At 48.8% G+C, this 24,022-nt stretch overlaps 1 protein-coding gene across 1 annotated transcript in view; it reads right to left on the reverse strand.

Moving 5' to 3' along the window:
• Window positions 1-226: 226 nt before the first annotated feature.
• The window catches only part of LOC115076066 (B-cell receptor CD22-like), a 100,437-nt gene continuing 76,641 nt past the window's right edge, over window positions 227-24,022 (reverse strand). Inside the window, exons 10-13 of the mRNA XM_029577179.1 lie at window positions 22,968-23,049; window positions 9,200-9,336; window positions 7,394-7,487; window positions 227-2,136 (exon numbers count right to left, since the gene is read on the reverse strand). Of these exons, the coding sequence (XP_029433039.1) occupies window positions 1,963-2,136; window positions 7,394-7,487; window positions 9,200-9,336; window positions 22,968-23,049 (487 nt within the window). The 3' untranslated portion in view covers window positions 227-1,962. The remainder of the gene's footprint in view (window positions 2,137-7,393; window positions 7,488-9,199; window positions 9,337-22,967; window positions 23,050-24,022) is intronic.

A 24,022-nucleotide genomic window follows, 5' to 3' on the forward strand; every position in this document is an offset into this window, starting at 1 on the left:
AAAATAAAGTTATTTAAAAAAAATTGCAAGAAAACACCAATCAGCGTCTTTCCTATGGTGTCAGTACTGTAGAGTAGAATAGTGGATTGTTTTTCCTCCCAGGACAAGCAGGATGGTAGTCCTCACATATGGGTGACATCATCAGATGGAGCCCTGTCATGGAATACTTTTGTCAAAGTTTCTAGAACTTTGACTGGCATACTATACTGAGCATGCCCAGCATGACACTAACCCTGTGACCACCAGGGGTCCCCCTTCAGTCTCTCTGATGATGTCACCCATATGTGAGAACTACCATCCTGCTGTCCTGAGAGAACACCTGTTACAGGTAAACAACTCTGCTATCTCAGCACTGATCAGCATATTTCTCATGGCATCTGTGCTATAGAGTAGAATAGTGGATTATTTTATTCCAGCACTGATCAGCGTGTTTCCCTCATGGTGTCTGTGGTATAGACACAGTTCTTTTACAGGAAAACCTATTTAACGTATGCCATGTGTTATTTCCAATCGTTGTTTTGCCTCCTGTAAAAAGCTGGTGTTTGACTTAGGAACACAGCAAGCACAAGAAGACTGGTTTGCTGTTACCTTTCAAGTATATTGATGAGACTCCATACATCTATTCAGCATATTTTTCATGCATTAAAAAAAAAAATTCAAATCGATGATATCTGTGCTCAACAGTGATATGCTGATAGCACAAATGCTCAAATTTTGTCACTAGCAACTAAGCAACAGCATTAAAAACGATCTTGATACAGTCACAGAACTAAAGTGAAAGCAGTTGATAAAAATACTATTGGATTTTAAAAGCTGGCCACAGCACAGCATGCAGCAGTGAGCATTTGATGAAACAGACGAGAAGTCACTTATTGGATTTTGACGCGCAGTTTAAGAGAAGTGAATTCTAACGCTGGTGATTGTGCTTCACAAGGTCTGTGTGGAGGAGGGTGCAGTCTTTAATGAGAGAAGATCTTGACATGTCCCCTCTGCTGACAAGAACATACATCGGGTGGCTCTTCTGTGAGTCCCAGTTCATATCTGCTCACTCAGCTCACTGGATAAAAAATCACATATATATATTTTTACAGGCTTGGTTAGTGCACAAAGAAAGAGGGTGGATGCATGGAACAGCCTCTCAGTACTCAATATTGAGGAGAGCATGGGACAGTCACAGAGCGGTTACCTGGGGAGAGGGTAATTCTGGAGATCTGACAGTCTGCAGGACTGGGCCGGGATGTCTGCATTTACCCTTGCATTCTCAGTTCTTTCTCTCCGTTGGAATTTCAAAGCATTTAAGCAAGTGGGTTTGAAGTTCACCTGGAAGGTGTTTCATTTCAAACTCATTTGAACACAGGACTGCTTCTATGGCCAAGTCCATAAGCAGCCCTGACTGATACATGGGGGGTAACCTGCACGGCGCGGCAGATACTACCATGGGAAGCTTGCTGGGCAGACCGGATGGACCATTGGTCCTTGTCTGCCGTCATTTCTATGTTTCTATGTGAGATGGTTTGATTAAAGCCTTGCAGTACAGCAGCACAGATCACTGGTAAACGTCCTCACCTCCCCACCGCACCCGTGCATGTACTCTCACACACGCCAACGATTTCATTGAAACAGTTTGGAAACCCAATAAAATTCCCTCTGTCTAGGTTTTTGGAAGTTTTTGTGCTACAGGAGAAAGAAAAAAAGAAGGCAATTTCTTGGGTGGAGATTAGTTATCCATGGGTCTGGAATAGCTTGCAAAGCGATATTTGGGAATTAAATCCCCTGCCCCCAGAAGAGGACACTGCTTCCCCTTGCTCTGGTCTTTGTCCCGTGCCTTGGGCTGGCTCTCACTGCCGATTGCATCGTGTGCATAAGAAAGCGAGGACAATCCGTCCATGAGTAATCCATACTGGAAGGAAGTTGGCCAGCGATTCTGGGATCATGCCTGGCGGTTATCCCAGGGAGGGCGTCTCAGTGCCTCAGGGCTGCGTACTGGACCATGGTGTCATTGGAGTCAGAGCTGGACTTCCAGTCGCGCTGTTTCAGGTTAATGATGGAGGCGTAATGGATGTCCTCTTCCTTTTCGCCATTACTGCGGGTAGTGCTCATTTCACCAAAGTTCTCGTAGTCTGCGTTCGGTTTGCCCTGGGAACAGGAAACCAAATGTACGTGACAGACAGACAGCCTCACTGCAGAACAGTAGCAGCAGTGCAAGCTTCCTTCACATGCACACTAACTTAGCACTGCTTTTTCAAATATTTTAGAACATATTTTTCTACAGTAAGTTAAAAACTTTATTAAATGCCAGGGTTAACATGGACAAAATGCATGCTAAAACAAGAATAAAAACCAGTGCTAAAATCAGTGCTAGCGCATGCACATCCCATGTAAAAGAAGGCAATAGCTATTCGCAATCAAACTGACTGACAGGTGAGATAAGGATGATGTCAGCCAATCAGCGTTCACTTCTGGTCTAAGCCCTGCCCACTCCCATAGGAGTGAATGGGGCATAGCCCCACCCCTGGTCACACCCATCCCAGCCCTGGCCCCAACTCTAGCTCCGCCCCAGGCCCCGCCCATGCTCCTCCCCCAATAGAAGTGAATGGAGTGGACCCACGCCCCATCCCCAAACCAACCCCCTATGATGTCACTGTGGCCCTTCCCATTCCCGGCCCCAAGACAAACCCCCCTATGATGTCACAGGTATGACATCACCGGAAGTCCACCCCCTCACAACACCCCAAAAAACACACCCCCTAGAACGTCATTAGAAAGGGCCCTGTCACTTTTTAATGACGACAGAATTAATGGACTCTGGCTATTTTTTATGATCTCACTGGAAGTACAATACAAAACCCAACTCACCACCAAAAATACGTCCCCTAGAACATCAGCAGAAATGTCCCTGTTGCTTTTTAATGATGACAGAGCCGGAAGCATGCTTTCTTTCTAGGCCCTCTGTTTTAAAAGTTACTAGCTGTGAGGTGGCAGGAACCTGTGTCTAATTCTGTACATAGTGAATGGGAGAATCTCTCCCCTTCACTGTAGATACACATGCCCCAACCCTCTGGCAGAGTGAAATCTGAGCAGAGCATAATTAACAGCAGGGTGTTGAGTGTTGGAAGTTGTGGGACTTCAAAAGTGAATAAAACAAGGATTTAGTTTTCTTTTAAAAAACAGGCCTCTGTATTTACAGCCATATAAAACAAGCATGCACCAACAGATCTTAAAGAAATTTTATTATGAACCAGGCGCTGTAGGTAGCCAATCAGTCCCTTTTTTTTTATCTTGGTCACTGTCTGATTACATGTTTTAGCAGCCTGAAAAAGAGGATTTATACGAGCAAAACTACCTACAGTGTCTGTAGGGAGGCAGAGTTCGCGGGCTCACGAAACATTTAGGGGGGGCCTTCCTCCACTTTGCCAAACCCGTCAGGCCTTCTGTGACATCGCACTTACCTGCTTGCCTAGCCAGGAAGGCCTCGAATTTGGGCGAAAAACCCCCGGGGCCCCCAAAAGGGCACTTGGGGCTGCTAGGGCCTGAGACATCCAGACCTTTTTCCCTAGGTCGAACCATGGGAGACAGGAGCGGCGGGGACCCCCCAAACCCCGTGGAGAAGCCCCCCCTATTCGGCTCCACTTCTGCGGCCATAGCCACTCCCTCCTGTGATCTCAGCACCACCGCCGTGGTCCGCGAATGACTCCACAGCTTTGCTTGTCTTTCAGACCCCCCCCCGACCCCCCTAAAGCCCACTCCATGCAGAGGAGGAGGTCATTCAGGCCGACCGACGGGCTACCACAGGCCCTGCAGGTCTCTCTGAGCTGCTTGTCTGTCATAACAAGCACCAAGAAATAAAGCAAAGCAAAATAAAAACCCAAACAGGCAATCCTATGCCTGCCACACTTTCCCATGGCCCGGATCGCGAGGGGGAGGGGCGCACCACACGGCAGCTGTCAAACCCTGAGGAGGGCGCAATGCCCCAAGAATTTCCCACCGGCGCGGTGAACAGGCCGCTGCCACAACTGAAAACCGCGTGGCTCGTTCGGGAGGACAGCCAGCCCCCACCGGAGTGAATCTGCCCCGACCAGGACCACCCTCCTCCGAATCATCCCCCGATCCGCCCCCTTACTGCCCGGCCTGCACGCAACGATCTCGCCAAGGTTTCAGCCTGCTAGGCCGCACAGCCTGCCGCATGCATCTACTGATGCAAAAACAAAGATTTAAAGGCCCAGACACACAGGAAAGCACAAAAATAAAAGTAAGGGTACTTCCCTGTCCTGGGCAGGCCCACCCAGGGAACCAGACCACTGGCTGTCAGTGGCCCCAGGGTCGCAGGCTGAAGCTGGCCAGGGGCATCCAACCCCCCGTTCGCCCTTCTGCAGGAGCCTGTCACCTCGGGGAGCAATCTTCCTTAATATATCCAGTCAGTCAGGACTGCAGGGTTAGCACCTCTGCCATCTGCTGGAGGTAGAGAAATACTGAGGGACTGCAGGTGGCGCTCTCGTATATACGACAGTGCCCAAAGCTTTGCTCTCTGCCTCCATCTGCTGGTAGGGATGAATAAAACCCGCTTGTCTGGACTGATCTGGGCTTGTTCAGAAACCCTGTAAACTCCAGTTACCCACCCCAGCCCCTGAGAAAGCCAAGGGATGGGGGTCTTCCTCTGAAGTTTTGCTGAGCAGGAATCTCTCCCTTTCAAATAGTGAGGAAGGGGGGGGGGGGGGAGGGAAGGGGTCACAGGAGAGATGTCAATGACAATATTTCCAGGAAGACGGCAACCCTGCCTCACTCCCGGGTCTCCCACCCTGGCCCAACCTCTTCCCCCCGAGGAAATGGGAGATGGGTGAATGTGTGAGGCCCGCTCCCAGCCACTCGTTTCCCTTACCCCTCCCTTTTCTCCCGTCTTTTCTTCCCTTCCCTCCCCTGTCATTCCCTCCTCCTCTCCCATTCCCGCTCCCCTTTCCTCCCCTCCCCCCCGCCCTCTCACTCAGACTCTCTCTCCCCATCCTCCCCTTGCCACAGTGGCCTGGAGTGTAAAATTGTGCGCAGGCTGGGGATGCACAGCACCAGAGCGTGTAACGTTCAGTCATGGGCGCCCGCCTGCACGAGCTTACACTTACATTTCACTTGCCGCGCTTTGCCACAATGGCCTGACCAGCGAGACTGGTGCTGCGCATCCCGACTCTGGGCATAATCTCACACGCCAGGCCAGAATGGCAGGGCCTGACCAGCGAAAGGAAAGGGTAAGATCTCCAGGGCTATGCCCAAGTCAGGATGCCCAGTGCCAGTCTCGCAAGCAGGGCCATTTCGGTCACTCTCCTTCCAACTTCCAGCACCCGCCTCCCTATTCCTATTTGTAAAGCACCGAGCTGCATCAGTGCAGATTTTAAGTTAACTCACATATTTTAGCATGCTTTTTTTTTTTTTCCTCCTGCTTGATTTGCATCTCATTAGCTTACTTCATCCTGCAGTATCACGGGTTTCCAGTGCATATGAAAAGCCTTTACTAGCACAGATTTCAGCACAGGTTTTATTACATCGGCCCCCCATGTTCCACCGCAGAACAGGTATAACACGGGCAGTAACAGTGCAGGCTTGAAATACACACACTCACATTCACACTCACATGGCCTCATCACAGCAGCGGAAGCAGCAGTGCAAGCTTCCCTCTCACAAACACACACATACTCACATTCACATTCGCACGGCCCCATCACAGAAAAAGATACTGCACAGGCAGCAGCAGTGCAAGCTTCCCTCTCACAAACACACACATACTCACATTCACATTCACACGGCCCCATCACGGAAAAGATACTGCACAGGCAGCAGCAGTGCAAGCTTCCCTCTCACAAACACACACATACTCACATTCACATTCACACGGCCCCATCACAGAAAAAGATACTGCACAGGCAGCAGCAGTGCAAGCTTCCCTCTCACAAACACACACATACTCACATTCACATTCGCACGGCCCCATCACGGAAAAGATACTGCACAGGCAGCAGCAGTGCAAGCTTCCCTCACACAAACACACACATACTCACATTCACATGGCCCCATCACGGAAAAAGATGCTGCACAGGCAGCAGCAGTGCAAGCTTCCCTCACACAAACACACACATACTCACATTCACATTCACACGGCCCCATCACGGAAAAGATACTGCACAGGCAGCAGCAGTGCAAGCTTCCCTCTCACAAACACACACATATACTCACATTCACATTCACACGGCCCCATCACGGAAAAGATACTGCACAGGCAGCAGCAGTGCAAGCTTCCCTCACACAAACACACACATACTCACATTCACATGGCCCCATCACGGAAAAAGATGCTGCACAGGCAGCAGCAGTGCAAGCTTCCCTCACACAAACACACACATACTCACATTCACATTCACACGGCCCCATCACGGAAAAGATACTGCACAGGCAGCAGCAGTGCAAGCTTCCCTCTCACAAACACACACATACTCACATTCACATTCACACGGCCCCATCACGGAAAAGATACTGCACAGGCAGCAGCAGTGCAAGCTTCCCTCTCACAAACACACACATACTCACATTCACACGGCCCCATCACGGAAAAGATACTGCACAGGCAGCAGCAGTGCAAGCTTCCCTCACACAAACACACACATACTCACATTCACATTCGCATGGCCCCATCACAGAAAAAGATACTGCACAGGCAGCAGCAGTGCAAGCTTCCCTCTCACAAACACACACATACTCACATTCACATTCACACGGCCCCATCACGGAAAAAGATGCTGCACAGGCAGCAGCAGTGCAAGCTTCCCTCACACAAACACACACATACTCACATTCACATTCACACGGCCTCATCACAGAAAAAGATACTGCACAGGCAGCAGCAGTGCAAGCTTCCCTCACACAAACACACACATACTCACATTCACATTCGCACGGCCCCATCACAGAAAAAGATACTGCACAGGCAGCAGCAGTGCAAGCTTCCCTCACACAAACACACACATACTCACATTCACATTCACACGGCCCCATCACAGAAAAAGATGCTGCACAGGCAGCAGCAGTGCAAGCTTCCCTCACACAAACACACACATACTCACATTCACATTCACACGGCCCCATCACGGAAAAGATACTGCACAGGCAGCAGCAGTGCAAGCTTCCCTCTCACAAACACACACATACTCACATTCACATTCACACGGCCCCATCACAGAAAAAGATACTGCACAGGCAGCAGCAGTGCAAGCTTCCCTCACACAAACACACACATACTCACATTCACATTCGCACGGCCCCATCACAGCACTGGCAGCAGCAGTGCAAGCTTTCCCCCCTCACACCTCCCTGCACTCCAGAGAACGGGGATCATGTTCACTGCCCACTCCATTACCTGCAAAGACCTGCCAGGCCTCTGGACCGTGCTGTAAATAGCCCCGGCGTCCTGAGCTTGCAGGCTGATGCTTCTTCGATTCTTTGCTGACATTCTGGAAGAAATAAACCCCCAGTCACAATTTCACTGCTGCTCCCTGCTAGCGAGGAGGTAAGGGCTCAGTAGGGAAAGGGTTTAGGCGCTTCGCTTACCTCTGGGAGTTAGGCACCTAAATCAGCCCATCTGAAGAGTGACTAGAGTCGATTGCTTACATTTTGGAGCCTAAAATGGGTGGCTGAGGGGGCAGAGTTAGGCTGGTAACAAGTCAGGCATTTAGGCTGATTGCCAGCCCGTGTCACCTAACTTACATTTTTATATGTTTGGCAGAAAAGCTGAGCATTGTTTGAAAATCCCTTTGGGGGATTTACTTTATAAAACAGGTGTAGGCAGTTCTGGTCTTGGAGTACCACAAACAGGTCTGATTTTCAGGACCTCCACAATGAATATGCATGAGATAGATTTACATGCACTGCCGCCACTGTTTGCAAATATTCAGCTGAAGGCTGGGGGAGCGGGAGGGCATGAAGGAGGCCTCCTAGAGCACAGTGAGGGAGCTGCAAGTGATTGATAGGAAGGAAGAGGAGGTAAATGCAGAAATGAGGTGAGGTGACCAGGAGGCGGGAGAGGGATGGATGGGAGAGGCGAGGATGAAGTGAATGCATCTCCCTGAAATCAGCAAGGCAAACCTTGTTTATCTGACGCGATGAAAGAAAATCAGGGGATGAGGGTGCATGAAAATCATATGGGAGGGAAAATGACAGGAGCTGAGTGGCTCCTTATAGACACCTTTCAAGGACAGAGTCCACTTCATCAGATGATGGGTAAAATGGGTAAAATATATACAGAACAAAGAGAAAGCATTGGATTAGGCAGGACATGGCGTGGAGAGAGTGTTAATAGGTAAGTGTGAACAGACAGGAAGGACTGCAGAGGAGAACTACACGGGGAAGGGTTGCAAAAGATAATTCATAGGCTGATCCAGTAAAAGGTTTCAGGATCTGCCTAGAATCCCATGGCTGGAAGGAAACTTTCAGTGCATCGAACACTGCGATGAACGAGGAAGGCTGTACAAGGTTTTTTAATACGAAGACACATTTTGCTCTTGGGTTGCCGCACAATTTGAATTGGTGTGATATGATTAGACTTTTTCTGAAACTATTTCAGCACTTAGGGTAAATGACACCATTCCTATTCTTCCATTATACATTTACGAGTGTTTTTATGATCATTTTAAATGCCTTGTTTTGACCGTGCCTGGCTTGCTCTCTGAAATTTCTGTGGTCTGCTAATACCTCGCACCACGTTTCATGTCTTGACCCAGGTCATCGGGAGCAGGGCGAGCCAGTGCTGGCTTTGCTCAGTTCATCCATGGAATTAAATTAGTGATAACCCCAAGAACAGGGGAAGTAACAATTCCCCAATGCAAATCAAACCCAGCTCAACCTGCCCCTGCTGGTCTGCAGGCAGCGGGTAACCCTACAGTGTAATGAAGCACTGAGGGGTTCAGGGCTGAGAAATCTGTAGATTCCAGTTCCAAACACCAGGACAGAGTTAATAAGGCTTTTCTCCTGTTCTGTGTCTGTGGGGAAAATGCTTAGTAAACTATTCCCCACCGTTTTTTGCCCACAGCAATTCCCTTGAGCCGATCACCTGGCACCATCTGGTGGCCCTGCTTGAGTAATGCACTGTTCCAAGACACTTTCACAAGGATGTCCGTTTCCTAGGGAAGCTGCAGATGTTATGCTCTTGAATAAATAATAGTAATACCGGGAGATCTCTGACGCTGCTTCAGTGTAGCTGGGGGAAAACTGGAGGGAAGCGTAAGTGACCCGATCTTCGGAGGCGCAGTGCACAGACGCCCGGTTCTGTCTCACTCTTTCATCGGCGGTTTCGTCTCTGCTGTGCTGGAAAACACACCCACACAAAAAAACAAACCCCAAAACATTATTTGGGCTGCAACGTCTGGAGGAATTTATTACCCTTTTCCCATGCCCTGACAAGTCAAAATCAGGTCAGGTGTCATATCGCAGGATGGGAGAGGACTGATGAGAACTGCAAACCATCCGAATTTCAAGATATCCAGAATGAATATTCATGAATGATTTGCATACATTTGGGCTAAGAACCAGCTAAATGTGTATATTTGGATGCATTTATTTATTTTGTTGGACTTATTGCCTGTGCTTTTGAATTTCAGCCAAGGTGGGATGCAACATATTAGAAAGTAGCAATATTTTGATTATCTCAAAAACCAAACTAGACAAATCACCAGTCCCCCTGAAGAGGAGTGAAGCACTGTCTCACAATGCCATTGCTGCTTTTAAAATTAGTGCAAAGTACTAATTCTACTTCTACTAAGAAAAAGAAAAAAAAATAGCAAGCAGGTGGACAATTAAAAGATAATCTGATTGTTCTGGGCAGGAGAAGCTAGACTGCCAGAGGATGTGGTAAAAGCTGTTAGTGTAGCTGGGTTTAAAAAAAGTTTGGAGAAGTTCCTGGAAGAAAAGTTAACTAGGGGAACTCCACCGCTTTTACCTGGGATAAGCAGCTTAGGATCTATTTACCCTTTGGGATCCTTCCAGGTACTCATGACCTGACTGTTGAAGACAGGATGCTGGGCTTGATGGACCAGACCCAGCATGGCAAAACCTATGTTCTTATGACTATGGCAAGGGTAGACTCCCTTCCTCCAGGCCATTGGGAACAAGGATGTCAGTCACGCTCTGACACCATTATTTTGCATTAAGAAACTCCCAGAATCCTTGAAAGCGGGGCGTGGCAGAAGTGACTCAGACTCTGCCATTGATGCTGACCTGGAACCAGCTGGTCGCCCTGTCTACTAAGGGTTGATACTAGCTCCATTCTTTACAGACAGGCTGATCCAGTCCTGATTTTACCCCGCTGCCGAGTAGGCAGTTTCAGGCCTATTCCTTTCTTTTCTATTTTTGTTACTTGGCAGTTTGCTCTTGTTCTTCTGGGCTTCCAGTTGGAAGCAGCCTCTGCTTACCTATGGCACTATAAGTTTCCAAAAATAGAACGGCAAAGCCACCACAGGGGAAATGTATCAAAAAGGCAAGAAGTGGAAAGTCATTCATATAAAACATGGGTTCACAAAGAAGTGACAACAGACCCAGGTTTATTTCCCTTATCCTTGGTGAATTTAATCTTCATGTTGTCGACCCCTCTATTGTCCATCAAAACGCCTTTCTTTAATCTCCGACTCTGCTCTACCACCTCTACTCACCAGGATGGTCACTGCCTTGACCTAGTCTTTGCTTCCAACTGCTGTCTCTCAGACTTTGCCGCCTCAGTTCTTCTGATCTCAGACCATCACCTGATAATTTTCACATTAAATCACCCTCCCCCACAAACTTATCCAGTCACCACTTACACCTTTAGGAATCTCCAAGCTGTTGACCTTTGCATCTTTTCCAATGCTGTTTCATCTCTCCTTTCCTCCACAACTTTGTCTGAATCTGTTGATGAAGCAGTTCCTTCTTATAGCATTATACTCTCTTCAGCCTTAGGCACTCTTGCCCCTCCTCTTACCCGTCCTGTAAGGAGCACTAAACCCAGCCTTGGCTCACCCCCAGAACTTGCTACCTACGTTCCTGCAGCCGCGCTGCAGAATGTCTCTGGCTAAAATCATGTGTCCATGCACGACTTCATACTCTTCAAATTAATGATGACCACTTTCCAGTATGCTATTGCTCTTGCCAAACAAGACTACTATGTCCATCTGACAAACTCTCTTACATCCAACCCTTACAGTGTCTTTGCTTCCTCAAACTTCCCTCACCTCCCTCTCTCTGTCCAGACTATTGCTGACTATTTCCATGACAAGATTCACCAAATTAGTCTTGAGTTCTCAACTATTTCACTATTACCTGCCTCTCCCCCACTTCCTTCCTTCCTCTACCCTTCCCCTAGCCTCCGCTACTCTCTCCTCCTTTCCCTAAGTCATAGTGGAAGAAACTGCTCATCTTCTCTCTTCCTCCAAACTCACTACTTGTTCCTCTGACCCTGTTCCCACCCGATTTCTCAGCTCCATCTCCACTGCAGTCATCCCTTCCATCTGTCACATCCTCAATCTATCACTCTCCATTGCTACTGTTCCTGCTGCCTTCAAACATGCTGTGATCACACCACTCCTTAAAAAACCCTCACTGGATCCTACCTGTCCTGCCAACTATCGGCCCATCTCCCTTCTGCCTCCAAACTACTTGAACATGCTGTTCACCACAACTGTGTTGACTTGCTTATATCTCAAGCCATTCTTGAACCACTCCAGTCTGGTTTTTGCCCTCTACATTCAACTGAATCAGCCCTTGCTAAAGTTTCCAATGACCTGTTCATGGCTGAAGCCAAAGGTTTTTAATCTGTCCTTATCCTCCTTGACCTGTCTGCTGCTTTTGACACTGTTGATCATCACCTACTCCTTGATACTCTGTCCTCACTTGGATTTCGGTTCTCTGTCCTGTCTTGGTTCTCTTCTACCTTTTCCATAGCACTTTTAGTGCTTCCTCTGGCGGTTCTTCCTCTATTGCCATTCCACTATGAATTGGTGTGCCTCAGGGCTCTGCCCTGGGCCCTCTTCTCTTCTCATTATATACTAATTCCCTTGGTGTTCTGATTTCCTCTCATAGCTTTCAATACCATTTTTATGCTGATGATTCCCAGATCTACCTTTGTACACCAGAAATCTGTCCCAATTGTAAGCCTCCCTGTCTGACATTGCTGCCTGGATGTTACGCTGCCACCTTAAACTCAACATGGCCAAGATGGAGCTTCTTATCTTTTCCCCTAAGCCCATCTCCCCTCTTCCTTTCTCTGTTTCTGTAGATAACATGGTCATCACCCTGGTCCCATCCACCCATAACCTTGGAGTCCTCTTCGACTCCTTTCTAGCCTCTTCAACTCCTCTCTATCCTCTATGCATATCCAAAACACTGTTAAAAATTGTCGTTTCTTTCTTTATAACATTGCCAAAATCTGTCCTTTCCTTTCTGAACACACTACTAAAACTCTTATCCGCTCTCTCATCTCCTCCCACTTAGACTGTTGCAACCTGCTCCTCACAGGTCTTTTGGCAAACCATCTCTCTCCCTACAATGTATCCTAAATTTAGCTGCATGACTTATCTTCCGCCAGAGTTGCTATGCTCACATAACCCCTCTTCTGAAGTCACTCCCACGTACAGTTCAAGCTCCTCTTTCTCCCCTACAAATACCTTCACTCTGCAGCACCTCACTACCTCTCCTGTCTTATCTCTCTCTACACCTCTCCTCGTCCACGCTGCTCGTCGGATAAATCACTCCTATCCGTGCCCTTCTCCATTGCCAATTCCAGACTCCATGCTTTCCACTTGGCTGCACCGTGAACTTGGAAGAGTCTTCCTGAACTGCTGCATCATGCTTCATCTCTTGCCATCTTTAAATCCCATCTAAAGACCCACCTTTGTGAAACCACTTTTAAATGCCATGCCTATTTGTCTGCTTTTAGTCTTGCTAACTCACTTTTCTTTTTAATGATTGTCTTGCTTTATAAAATACCCCAAATCTTGTCTTGTATGATTGTCATATTCGATTTTAAGCTCTAAAGAGCAGGGACTGTCTTTTTTTATGTTTATACAGTGCTGCATATGTTGTACAGTGCTATAGAAATGTTAAGTAGTAGTAATAGTAGTGCATACAAGCTAAGATGAGTATAACAGTACCTACTAGATATCTTCTGCAGACATAATAAAAATAACTAGAAACAGGCAATTAGAAGGTTAACCCAACAGGGCCATGTTTCAGAATAATGCCCGCTTCAGGGGTTGCTCATTTCAATAAAATGAAATTCTAACCAGAAGATGGGAACGGCTGTCTTCCATCACTGTGTTAGGGTATAAGACCTCTGGTAGTGTTATATTTTAATTAAAACTAGTGTGGCGTCTGTACCACAGATATCTGTTAGCTAGCAGGAAACATGGATGGTCTTTATCTGCTGTCATGTTCTATGCATCAAACATTATTTTTTATATTTAATTTTTATTGAGCAAACAAGGAAATTATACATAACCAACCATCTTGACAATAACATAATCAGTCCAGAACAAACACTTTTTTGTTTCTCAGTGCATATATGATATGTTACATCAGAAGGACCCTTTGAAAGGTCTCTCTGCCAGCGCTGTGCAGTGAGAACTGGTCGCCTCCACCCAGCCAATGGCTATTTGTCATGTGCCCTGACACAACACCAACATGACTACCAACTCTGATAGTCAAATAAGAGACAGGCTAAAAGTAGTCACTATAAGAAAATCTGTGCTTTGAAAGACATTAATTCTATTTTCCCATATAAATTAATTGTATTTCAGAAAGCCAGCCCCTGAGGGAGCATTATTGCCGAATCATGGCCATGTTGGGTTAACCCTTTAATTAATGGTTTCTTGTTATTTTTATCCTGTCTTTAATGAGCGCAGAGGGCGTCAGATATGTACTGTTCTACTCAGCTTGTATGTGAAATAAACCAGGATTTGATCATTGGATTTGTACCGGATATCCATTCTTTTAAATAAAATAAATACATTTTTATTACTTCTATCCAAATGCACATTTTATGTAATTTACTGTCCACCACTTCTTGCCTTTTTTATTCACAGCTAGTTCATAACCCCCTGCCAACTCAGCCCAGCTATTGCAGTGATATTCCTTAGCCAGAGACCACAAACCATGGCCTTCTCCAAACCAGGTGTGACCCCTGTTAGGTCACTAAAGTGTGTGCTATTTGGTAATCATGAGAACTTTCCAGCAATGGAAGGCCCCAGAGAGGTGCGAGATAGGAAAATTTGGTTCTTACCTGATAATTTTCGTTCCTGTAGTACCAAGGATCAGTCCAGACTCCTGGGTTTATTCATCCGTGCCAGCAGGCGGAGACAGAGAAAGTAAAACTGACACTGCTTTATATATCCTGATGCCACCTGCAGTTCCTCAGTATTAATCTGTACCAAAGCTAAAAGCAAACAAACCATCATAAAAAACATTTGAATCTAAACTTGATAACAAACAACTTCTGATATCTGTAATGTACAACAGTTAAGCGGATGACTCTCCACCCTCCTTAATACCTGGGCGGGACTCTGGACTGATCCTTGGTACTACAGGAATGAAAATTATCAAGTAAGAACCAAATTTTCTTTTTCTTGTACGTACCGGATCAGTCCAGACTCCTGGAATGTATCAAAGCTTCCTAAACAGGGTGGGGCCTGGAGAGTCCCGCTCGTAACACGCTTTCGCCAAAGGACCAAGACTCCTGATCTGCCACATCCAGGGTACTTGCCAGGTTCTTATGGTCTGGATTGGCCACTGTTGGAAACAGGATGCTGGGCTTGATGGACCATTGGTCTGACCCAGTATGGCATGTTCTTATGTTCTTATGTCTTGCAAATGTATGCAGCGACTTCCAAGTCGCCGCTCTACAAATTTCTTGTGGTGATACCAAGTGAGCCTCTGCCCAAGAGGCCGACTGAGATCAGGTGGAATGAATCCTCAAGCCCTCCGGTACTGGCTTACCTTTGAGAATATAAGTGGATCCAATAGCTTCCTTAAGCCATCTGGCAATGGTGGCTTTGGATGCTTGAAGCCCCTTCTTCACAAAACAAAACAAAACAAAAAGATAGTCAGATCACTAAATCCATTCGTGATCTTAAGATAGCGAAGTAACGCTCGATGGACGTCCAATAGCCTAAGCTCACGAGCGTTGGGCTCAGAGGTTGCCAAATCCGAAAAGGCTGGCAGCTCAATTGACTGATTAATAGGGATGTGCAGAGCAAAAGTTTATGTTCATAAGTCCATAAGTCGAAAGGGGGTCCCATTTGCGGTCAATATGGACATATGGAGAATTCCATAAGTTGAGTCTATGTCCATATGTGCAAATAAAAATGTAAACCCCTCACCCTCCTTAATCCCCCCCCCAAAGACTTACCACAACTCCCTGGTGGTCCAGCGAGGAGTCAGGACGCCATTTCTGACCTCCTTTGCAAGGAGCACGTGACGTCGGCGCCACGTCGGAGTGACGCGGCGTCACGTGATTCCCCGCGCGATCGCTCCGGGACCCTCGTTCGACCCAAAAGGAACTTTTGGCCAGCTTGGGGGGGCCTCCTGACACCCCCAAGCTGGCCAAAAGTTCCTTTTGGGTGCAACGAGGGTCCCCCGGAGCGATCGCGCGGGGAATCACGTGACGCCGCGTCACTCCGACGTGACACGGCGTCACGTGATTCCCCGCGCGATCGCTCCGGGACCCTCCATTCGACCCAAAAGGAACTTTTGGCCAGCTTGGGGGGTGTCAGGAGGCCCCCCCAAGCTGGCCAAAAGTTCCTTTTGGGTCGAACGGAGGGTCCCGGAGCGATCGCGCGGGGAATCACGTGACACCGCGTCACTGTGACGTGGCACCGACGTCACGTGCTCCTCGCAAAGGAGTTCAGAAATGGCGTCCTGACTCCTCGCTGGACCACCAGGGAGTTGTGGTAAGTCTTTGGGGGGGGATTAAGGAAGGTGAGGGGTTTAAATTTTTATTTTGGATCAACAATCGCGATTTCCAACGTATTCAACATAGCTATGTTGAATAAGTTGGAAATCCAATCGTTTTCGCCTCATCACTTTTTTAAGTTAAAAAAAAAAAAAAAAGCGTTTTACATTTAAGTTCAAAACGAATGCACACCCCTACTGATTAATATTAAAAGAAGATACCACCTTCAGGAGACAGGATGGTACTGTCCGTAAAGACACCCCCCTGACCGATATCTTCAGAAAGGGATCACGACATGACAAAGCCTGCAACTCTGAGATTCTCCTTGCAGAGCAAATGGCTACCAAGAAAACAACCTACCAAGTGACATCCTTAAGAGTAGCCCTGCGGATAGGTTCAAAAGGAGCAACACACAAACCTCAAAGTACCAGGTTGAGATTCCAAAGAGGACAAACTCTCTTCACCGGCGGTCACAAATTTTTTACATCTTGAATAAATGGACCACATCAGAATGAGAGGATAAGCGGTAACCATCCAGGTTTCCCCTCAACGATGTCAAAGCTGCCACTTAAACTAAGAGAGTTGAATGCAAGGCCCTTGATCAGACCATTCTGTAGGAAAGATAACACGTCTTCCACGGAAGCACGCAAAGCCTGAATCTTTTTCGCCACACACCAGGACTCAAATACCTTCCAGACTCGGACATACGACACTGAGGTGGACTTGCGCCGAGATTGAAGGAGAGTAGTAATCACCGGTTCCGGGTATCCTCTTGACCTTAAATGCTTCCTCTCAAAAGCCATGCTGCTAGACAAAAACGATCTGCCTGTTTGGAAAATATGGGACCCTGATGTAGTAGACCTGGAAGATGATTGAATCACAACGGCCCCTCGACTGCTAGGTTTATCAGATCTGCGAACCAAGGACAGCGTGGCCACTCCAGGGCCACTAGCACCACCTCTCCTGGATGTCTCTCTATTTGCCACAGAATCTTGCCCACTAAGGGCCAAGGAGGGAATATATATAGCAGAACTCCCCGTGGCCAGAGAAGGACCAGAGCATCTACGCCCTCGGCATCGTATTCCCTGCGTCTGCTGAAGAACCGAGGAGACTTTGCATTGTGACAGGTCGCCATCAGATCGACCCAAGGACAGCCCCATTTCTCGCAAAGAGCTGCATCTCCGCATCTGACAACTCCCATTCTCCCGGATCTAAGAGCATGCGACTGAGATAATCGGCTTGTACATTCTCAACTCCAGCAATATGAGACGCCGGTAACTGTACTAAATGCTGTTCTGCCCACAGGATCAAGTCCTGAATTTCCAGCGACACCGCATGGCTCCTAGTGCCTCCTTGTTTGTAGATGTTGTCCGAGAGAACTCGTATCAAACGTCCCTGAAGTAAAGGCTGAAAAGCAAGCAAAGCCAAATGCACCACCTTGGCTTCCAAGCGATTGATAGACCAGGACGCCTCCACGTTCGATCAAGTGCCCTGAGCCGCTTGACTCTGACAAACTGCTCCCCAACTAGAGAGACTTGCATCCGTGGTCAGGATCACTCAATCTAGAATCTCCAAGGAAACCCCCTGCCGGAGGTTGGGTGTGTGTAGCCACCACAACAGACTGTCCTTGGTCTCTGGAGGGAGAGGAACAGGTTGGTGATACTTTGCAGACACTGGACTCCACTGTGCCAGAAGCACTCTCTGGAGGGGACACATATGAACAAAGGCCCATGGCACCAGCTCCAACATGGAAGTCATGGAACCGAGGACCTGTAACACATCCCAACCTCTGGGAACTCACAACTGCACCAATCGCTGAACTTGAGATAGTAGCTTGCGTACTCTCTCATTCGTCAGAAAGACTCTACCTTTGCTGGTGTCAAAAAACGCTCCCAGACACTCCAGAGTTTGGGATGGAACCAGGTAGCTCTTGGCCAAATTCATCACCCAGCCTAACAACCGCAAGGTCCGGAGTACCGCTTGCACTGCTGTATGGAAACTGGCCTCCGACTTCACCCGAATGAGCCAATTGTCCAGATAAGGATGGATGAAGATACCCTGTCATCGTAACGCCACCGCAATGACCACCATGATCTTGGTAAAGACATGAGGCGCCGTGGCCAATCAGAACGGGAGCGCCTGAAACTGGAAGTGCTGCCCCAGGACCTTAAACCTCAGGTAGCGTTGATGGTGCCTGGAAATGGGAATGTGAAGATACGCCTCTGTCAGATCTAATGAAGCCAGGAATTCCTGAGTGTGTACCGCTGCTATCACCGAGCGTAACATTTCCATCTAAAAACGGGGAACCCTCAACACTGTGTTCACTCGTTTCAAATCGAGAATGGGGCAAAAGGCTCCCTCCTTCTTCGGAACCACAAAGTAAATTGAATACCGCCCCATTCAAAGTTCCTCCGGAAGCACCAGGGCCACCGCCCCCAAGAGCGGCAACCTGTGCAAAGTCTCCTGGACTGCTCGGTGCTTCTGCAGTGAGCCACAGGGGAAGATTAGGAACAGGCCACGGACGGGCCGAGCAAATTCTAAGGCGTAACCATCCCTTATCACTCTGAGAACCCACTGATCCTGCATGACCTTGGCCCATTCTCCATAAAACCATGCTAGTTGCCCTCCTATAAAAGGAATAGCAGAGTGGACCGGCCTCCTTTCATTGAGCTGTCTTGGGATCGGAATCGAAAGGACTGCCCCCAGGACTGACCTCTAGGCGAAAAGGACCTCTGTGCCGCTGCCGCGGAGCGTGGTTGTCGAAACCTGTGATTGTCCCGAAAACGCGGCCGAGTAGGAAAACTCCGCCTACCCTGAGGTCTGTCTTCAGGTAAGCGAGGGTACCTTAGTATCTCCTAATTGCTTCACAATCTGATCCAATTCTTTCCAAAGAGGAGATGACCCTTAAATGGTAAAGACGCCAGCTGGGTCTTAGATAAAACATCAGCAGACCAGTTACGAAGCCAGAGGAGGTGCCTTGCTGACACCGCCGCTCCCATAATACGGGACGGACCACATCATACAATGCATCGGCTACAAATGCGATCGCCGCTTCTAACCGGTCTGCCTGAGCTGCTTGTGCACCCGTAGGTGTCTGCTCCTCCTGGGAACGCTGCACCCAGCGTAAGCATGCTCTCTGCATGAGGCTGGAACAAATAGCCGCACGGAGACTCAAAGCCGAAACCTCAAAAATCCTTTTGAGATGAATCTCCAGCTTGCAATCCTGGTCATCCTTCAGAGCTGCCACTCCCGCAACCGGAATGGTCATCTTCTTAGTGATGGTGGAGACCGCGGCGTCCACCTTCGGTAGGGCAAACAACTCCAGAGTCTGCTCCGGCAAGGCATAAAGCTTGGCCATAGCCCTACCGACTTTCAGACCCGTGTCTGGATTATTCCACTCTTGCTCCACCAAAGCCTTAGCGGATTCATGGTACAGGAACCTGGAGGAGGGTTGCTGCTTGCCCTGCAAAACTGGGTCCACACTGTCTTTGTGAGAGTCATCCGATGGATGCTGGAGTCCCAGCTCCTCCAGAACCTGATGAATGAGCGGTGCTAGTTCTTCCCTGCAAAACAACCGCAGGATCTTGGGGTCATCCCTCTCTACCGCAGGCCCAGGATCCAGATCGTCACCGTGGTCGGCGTCCACTATGTCCGGGTCCGCCGACCGAGTACCGGCCAGTGACGTCCCTGTACCGGCGGGAACTTCCTGTGGCGCCTCCATGGGCACTCACAATCCTCTAGCGGGTGCAGTGGCTACCTGTGATGCTTCGTGCATGCTCTGACTTGCACCAAAATTGGGTAGCGACCCGTCCTGAGAGACACCAGGCTCCAGGAGTAAAGGGGAAGGGTGTTGGCCCCCTCAGCAGGCCCAAACCCCTCATATTGTGCCAAAAATGCCTTGTGCATAAGCAGCACAAATTGAGGCGAAAAAGGGGCCAGAGCCCGCCCACTATCAGCCGGTGTCAAAAAGGGGCCCCCTGTCCCTCATCAGGACCTGGGAGCATCGGGGAAAGCACCGGAGGAAGATCCTCTCCAGGCCCTGAAAAACGTGGGCCTGACCGCCGGGGGATCCAAGATGGCCGCCGTTCCTGTGTCGAGACGGCTCACGCAGCCAGAAGTGCTGGGAGCTGCAGGGGAAGGAGCAGGACCACCCCTCCTGCGTTTGGCCGGCACCAGGAGCTCTGGGGGACCCTCCCCCCCGAAACGCATGCCGCACGCCGCACACAAATTGTGGCGATTTAGCCATGCCAGAGTCGAACCGCACGCGCGACAAGCCACTCCCCTCACCATTGCGTTGCCAACGGCCCGATGAAAAAGTAAAAGAAAAAAATCAGAAAATAATTTGCAAAACCCGATGAAAAACCCGTCGAAATCCCGCTGAGGGAGTGGGACAGCCGACCCAAGCTGTCGTCCCTACCTGTTCCTTCTAACTCCTTTTTTCTTCAAACTTTACTGCTCTAAAAGCAGCCTCACTGAAAAGTTCCTCCTCCTATTACCAAAGAGAGCTGTCCCAGCTCAATTCAGATAAATAATTAAAACAGAAGAGGAAAGTGAGGAACACAAATTTAGGGAGTCAACACGTGATAGGGAGGGATCCGGACCACCGGATGTGCACCTCACGGTTACTTGGGGAGCGGGTGTACAAAAGGGTCACCGCCCCCCAGCCGTCCCGCCTCAACCAAGCAGGGTAGAGGTTCCTCACGAGCAACCCCGACCCCTGGGAGGAAGGTTCAAATTAGAATCCAAACCCCCCCCCCCTCCCAAAACACCAATAAAAAAGAAAAAATACTGGACCAAAACTGCAGGTTTAAGCATTAGTCACCCACTGCTGGAGACAGAGAAAATCTGAGGAACTGCAGTGTCAGTTTTACTTTCTCTGCCTCCGCCTGCTGGCACGGATGAATAAACCCAGGAGTCTGGACTGATCCGGAAGGTACAGGGAAAAGGAGGGATATAGAGGAGGGTCCTTTCCCCAAAGGGAATGGCTTTGGAGGTGGTATATACGGTAGTATATATTAGGGATGTGAATCGTTTTTTGACGATTTAAAATATCGTCCGATATATTTTAAATCGTCAAAAAATCGTTAGGGCCACGATACAATACCAATTCCCCCGATTTATCGTTAAAAAATCGTAAATCGGGGGAAGGGGGAGGGCAGGAAAACCGGCACACTAAAACCCCCTAAAACCCACCCCCGACCCTTTAAATTAAATCCCCCACCCTCCCGAACCCCCCCCCCCTCAATGCTTTAAATTACCTGGGGATCCGGCGGTGGTCCAGAACGGCGGCGGTCCGGAACGGCCCCCTCAATAGAATCGTGTTGTCTTCAGCCGGTGCCATTTTTCAAAATGGCCACCGCAAAATGGCGGCGGCCATAGAAAAAAATGATTCGACGGAGGAGGTCGTTCCGGACCCCCGCTGGACTTTTGGCAAGTCTTGTGGGGGTCAGGAGGCCCCCCCAAGCTGGCCAAAAGTTTCCTGGGAGTCCAGCGGGGTTCCGGGAGCGATTTCTCGCCGCGAATCGTTTTCGTACGGAAAATGGCGCTGGCCATACGCGTATGGCCGGCGCCATTTTCCGTACGGAAAATGGCGCCAGCAGGAGATCGACTGCAGGAGGTCGTACGAAAACGATTCGCGGCGAGAAATCGCTCCCGGAACCCCGCTGGACTCCCAGGAAACTTTTGGCCAGCTTGGGGGGGCCTCCTGACCCCCACAAGACTTGCCAAAAGTCCAGCAGGGGTCCGGAACAACCTCCTCCGTTGAATCGTTTTTGTCTATGGCTGCCGCCATTTTGCGGCGGCCATTTTGAAAAATGGCGCCGGCTGAAGACAACACGATTCTATTGAGGGGGCCGTTCCGGACCGCCGCCGTTCTGGACCACCGCCGGATCCCCAGGTAATTTAAAGCATTTGGGGGGGGTTCGGGAGGGTGGGGGATTTAATTTAAAGGGTCGGGGTGGGTTTTAGGGGGGTTTAGTGTGCCGGCTCACGATTTTAACGATTTTTCACGATAGTTTACACACCCAAACGGCAACAATACGATTCCCTCCCCCTCCCAGCCGAAATCGATCGTTAAGACGATCGAGGACACGATTCACATCTCTAGTATATATAGTAAGGACCTTTGGGAAACGGTTTTTCTTGGAATTATAGTTTAAGACTCTGGAGAACTCTCTAAAAAGCAGTATTTGAACAGTTTTACTGATTTTGTGCTGCCTATTGGATGGGCCAAGAACTTGGGACTCTAAAATAAATTTTCTTTCCTTGTTTTTTGTGGCTTTTTTTTTTTTTTTTTTTTTTTTTTAAACTCTTTTTGAGCCTTACAGCATACGCTATCCCCCACAGGATGATTCCTGATCCAGGTCTGCAGACCATTTCCCCCTTACCCTTCAGTGCCTGAAGGCGGCCCCCTGTGAAGTGTGTGTGTGTGTGTGTGTGTGTGTGTGTGGGCGGGGGGGCGGGTTTGTTAAACAGGCCACTGAGCAATGGCTGAGACTCCCTTCCCATGGGATCTGTGAATGCTGCCTACAGCATCTCCAAACCCAGCAAGTCTGGGGAAGACCGGACCCAGGAGTAGAACCCAGGCAGGAAACCTCCAGGTGAGCATGAAATAGGATTAAATAAATAAATGAGATACCTCCATGCTTAATGTCCCGGGGGGTGGGGTTTAAACAGCCGTCAGAGCTAAAGTGGACAAAAAGGGGGAAAGGAGAGGTACTGTTGTAGCCAGAGACCTGCAGACGTAAGCAATGCTCCCGCTGTGTCTGGACTGTGGGGCAGCTCTTCTGCAGTCTGAACGCACTGGGCAGGCAGGCACATGGCATCCATCCAGACAATGGGAGGGCTGAAACACCGCAGGTGGAGGACTCTTGCACAGCTTAGAGGGAACACGTCCCTTTTTTTCAATGGGCTTGGCCTCTGTTGCTGAACTTCAGGCCCAAAAGTACCAGCGCAGCTCATTAGATAGCAAAGCGTTAAGTTCTACCGCCAGCAGTGAACCAGGGATCTGCTGACAAACCCTTACCTTCTTAGTCATCACAAAAAAGGAATCATTTCTCTCATCCTCTGGGTTCTGGATAATAGTTGGCATTCTCTGCTGCTTTTTCCTGTAAAAGAATGAAACGGTGGATTTCAGAATTCTGTCCAATGCCCCTCTCCAATGGGATTTTCAATTTGCTACCCACAGAATTACACATTGTCCATCGTACTCAGCCTTCTGGCAAGGGCACGTGATACTTGTTGTTGATTTCGGCCCTTTGTCCATCCTATTCTCCGCTGATATTAGCAGCAGCTCAGGATATGTCTAAGACAGGAAGGGAATTGTAGGGATAACATGGGCATTAGAAGAGCACTGAAAACGCAACAAATCTCTGAATAAGACACATGTGAGGAAAGAGAAGAGGGGCAGGAGAGAACAATAAGGTTGTTTTAAGGCAGCAGAAATAGTACGAGCAAAGAAAATACAAATAGCGCAGGCAGGGGACAGACTGAATTATTAGGATAAAGAAAGAGAGGGAACGAGGGGCAAAGGCCTGAATAGAAGAGAAAATAGAGGAGATATAACCTTATATAAGGGACATACAAAGGGGAGCTAGTTAAAAGGAGGAAGCGAGGATAGTGACGCAGAAGGCAGAAACTTTCAGCTAGTTCTTTTGCTCAGTATTTGCAGAAGGGGAGGCTGTAAAGTGATCTCGGATCTATTTACAGGGGAGGGAGCACTTGAAGGAAGAAAATGAGCGTGAAGGCGGCCATGGGATTGGATGAAGCAGACCCCACGATACTGGAAGAGCTCAAAAAGGTGCTCGCTGCGCCCCTCACAGCTCTGTTTGACGTACCCTTGAAGGAGGTGGGGGTGAGGATCTGAGGCACTGGAGGACAGCAGTTTTAATCCCTCGCCAGAAAAGCGTGGACAAAGAGGAGGCAGGTACCTATGGACCCCAGGCGGTAAGAAAAAGAGTGCCACACCTTGAAGCAAGTAGCTTATAGGACTCCAGTCAGCACAGCTTCAGACAAACTCGGCTCATCGTCATCCAGAGCCATCTGTTATTGTGAAGGCAAGCAGCTCTCTCTGTCCCCGCA

Source organism: Rhinatrema bivittatum, chromosome 14 (assembly GCF_901001135.1).
Source record: "Rhinatrema bivittatum chromosome 14, aRhiBiv1.1, whole genome shotgun sequence".
NCBI classification, from domain to species: domain Eukaryota; kingdom Metazoa; phylum Chordata; class Amphibia; order Gymnophiona; family Rhinatrematidae; genus Rhinatrema; species Rhinatrema bivittatum.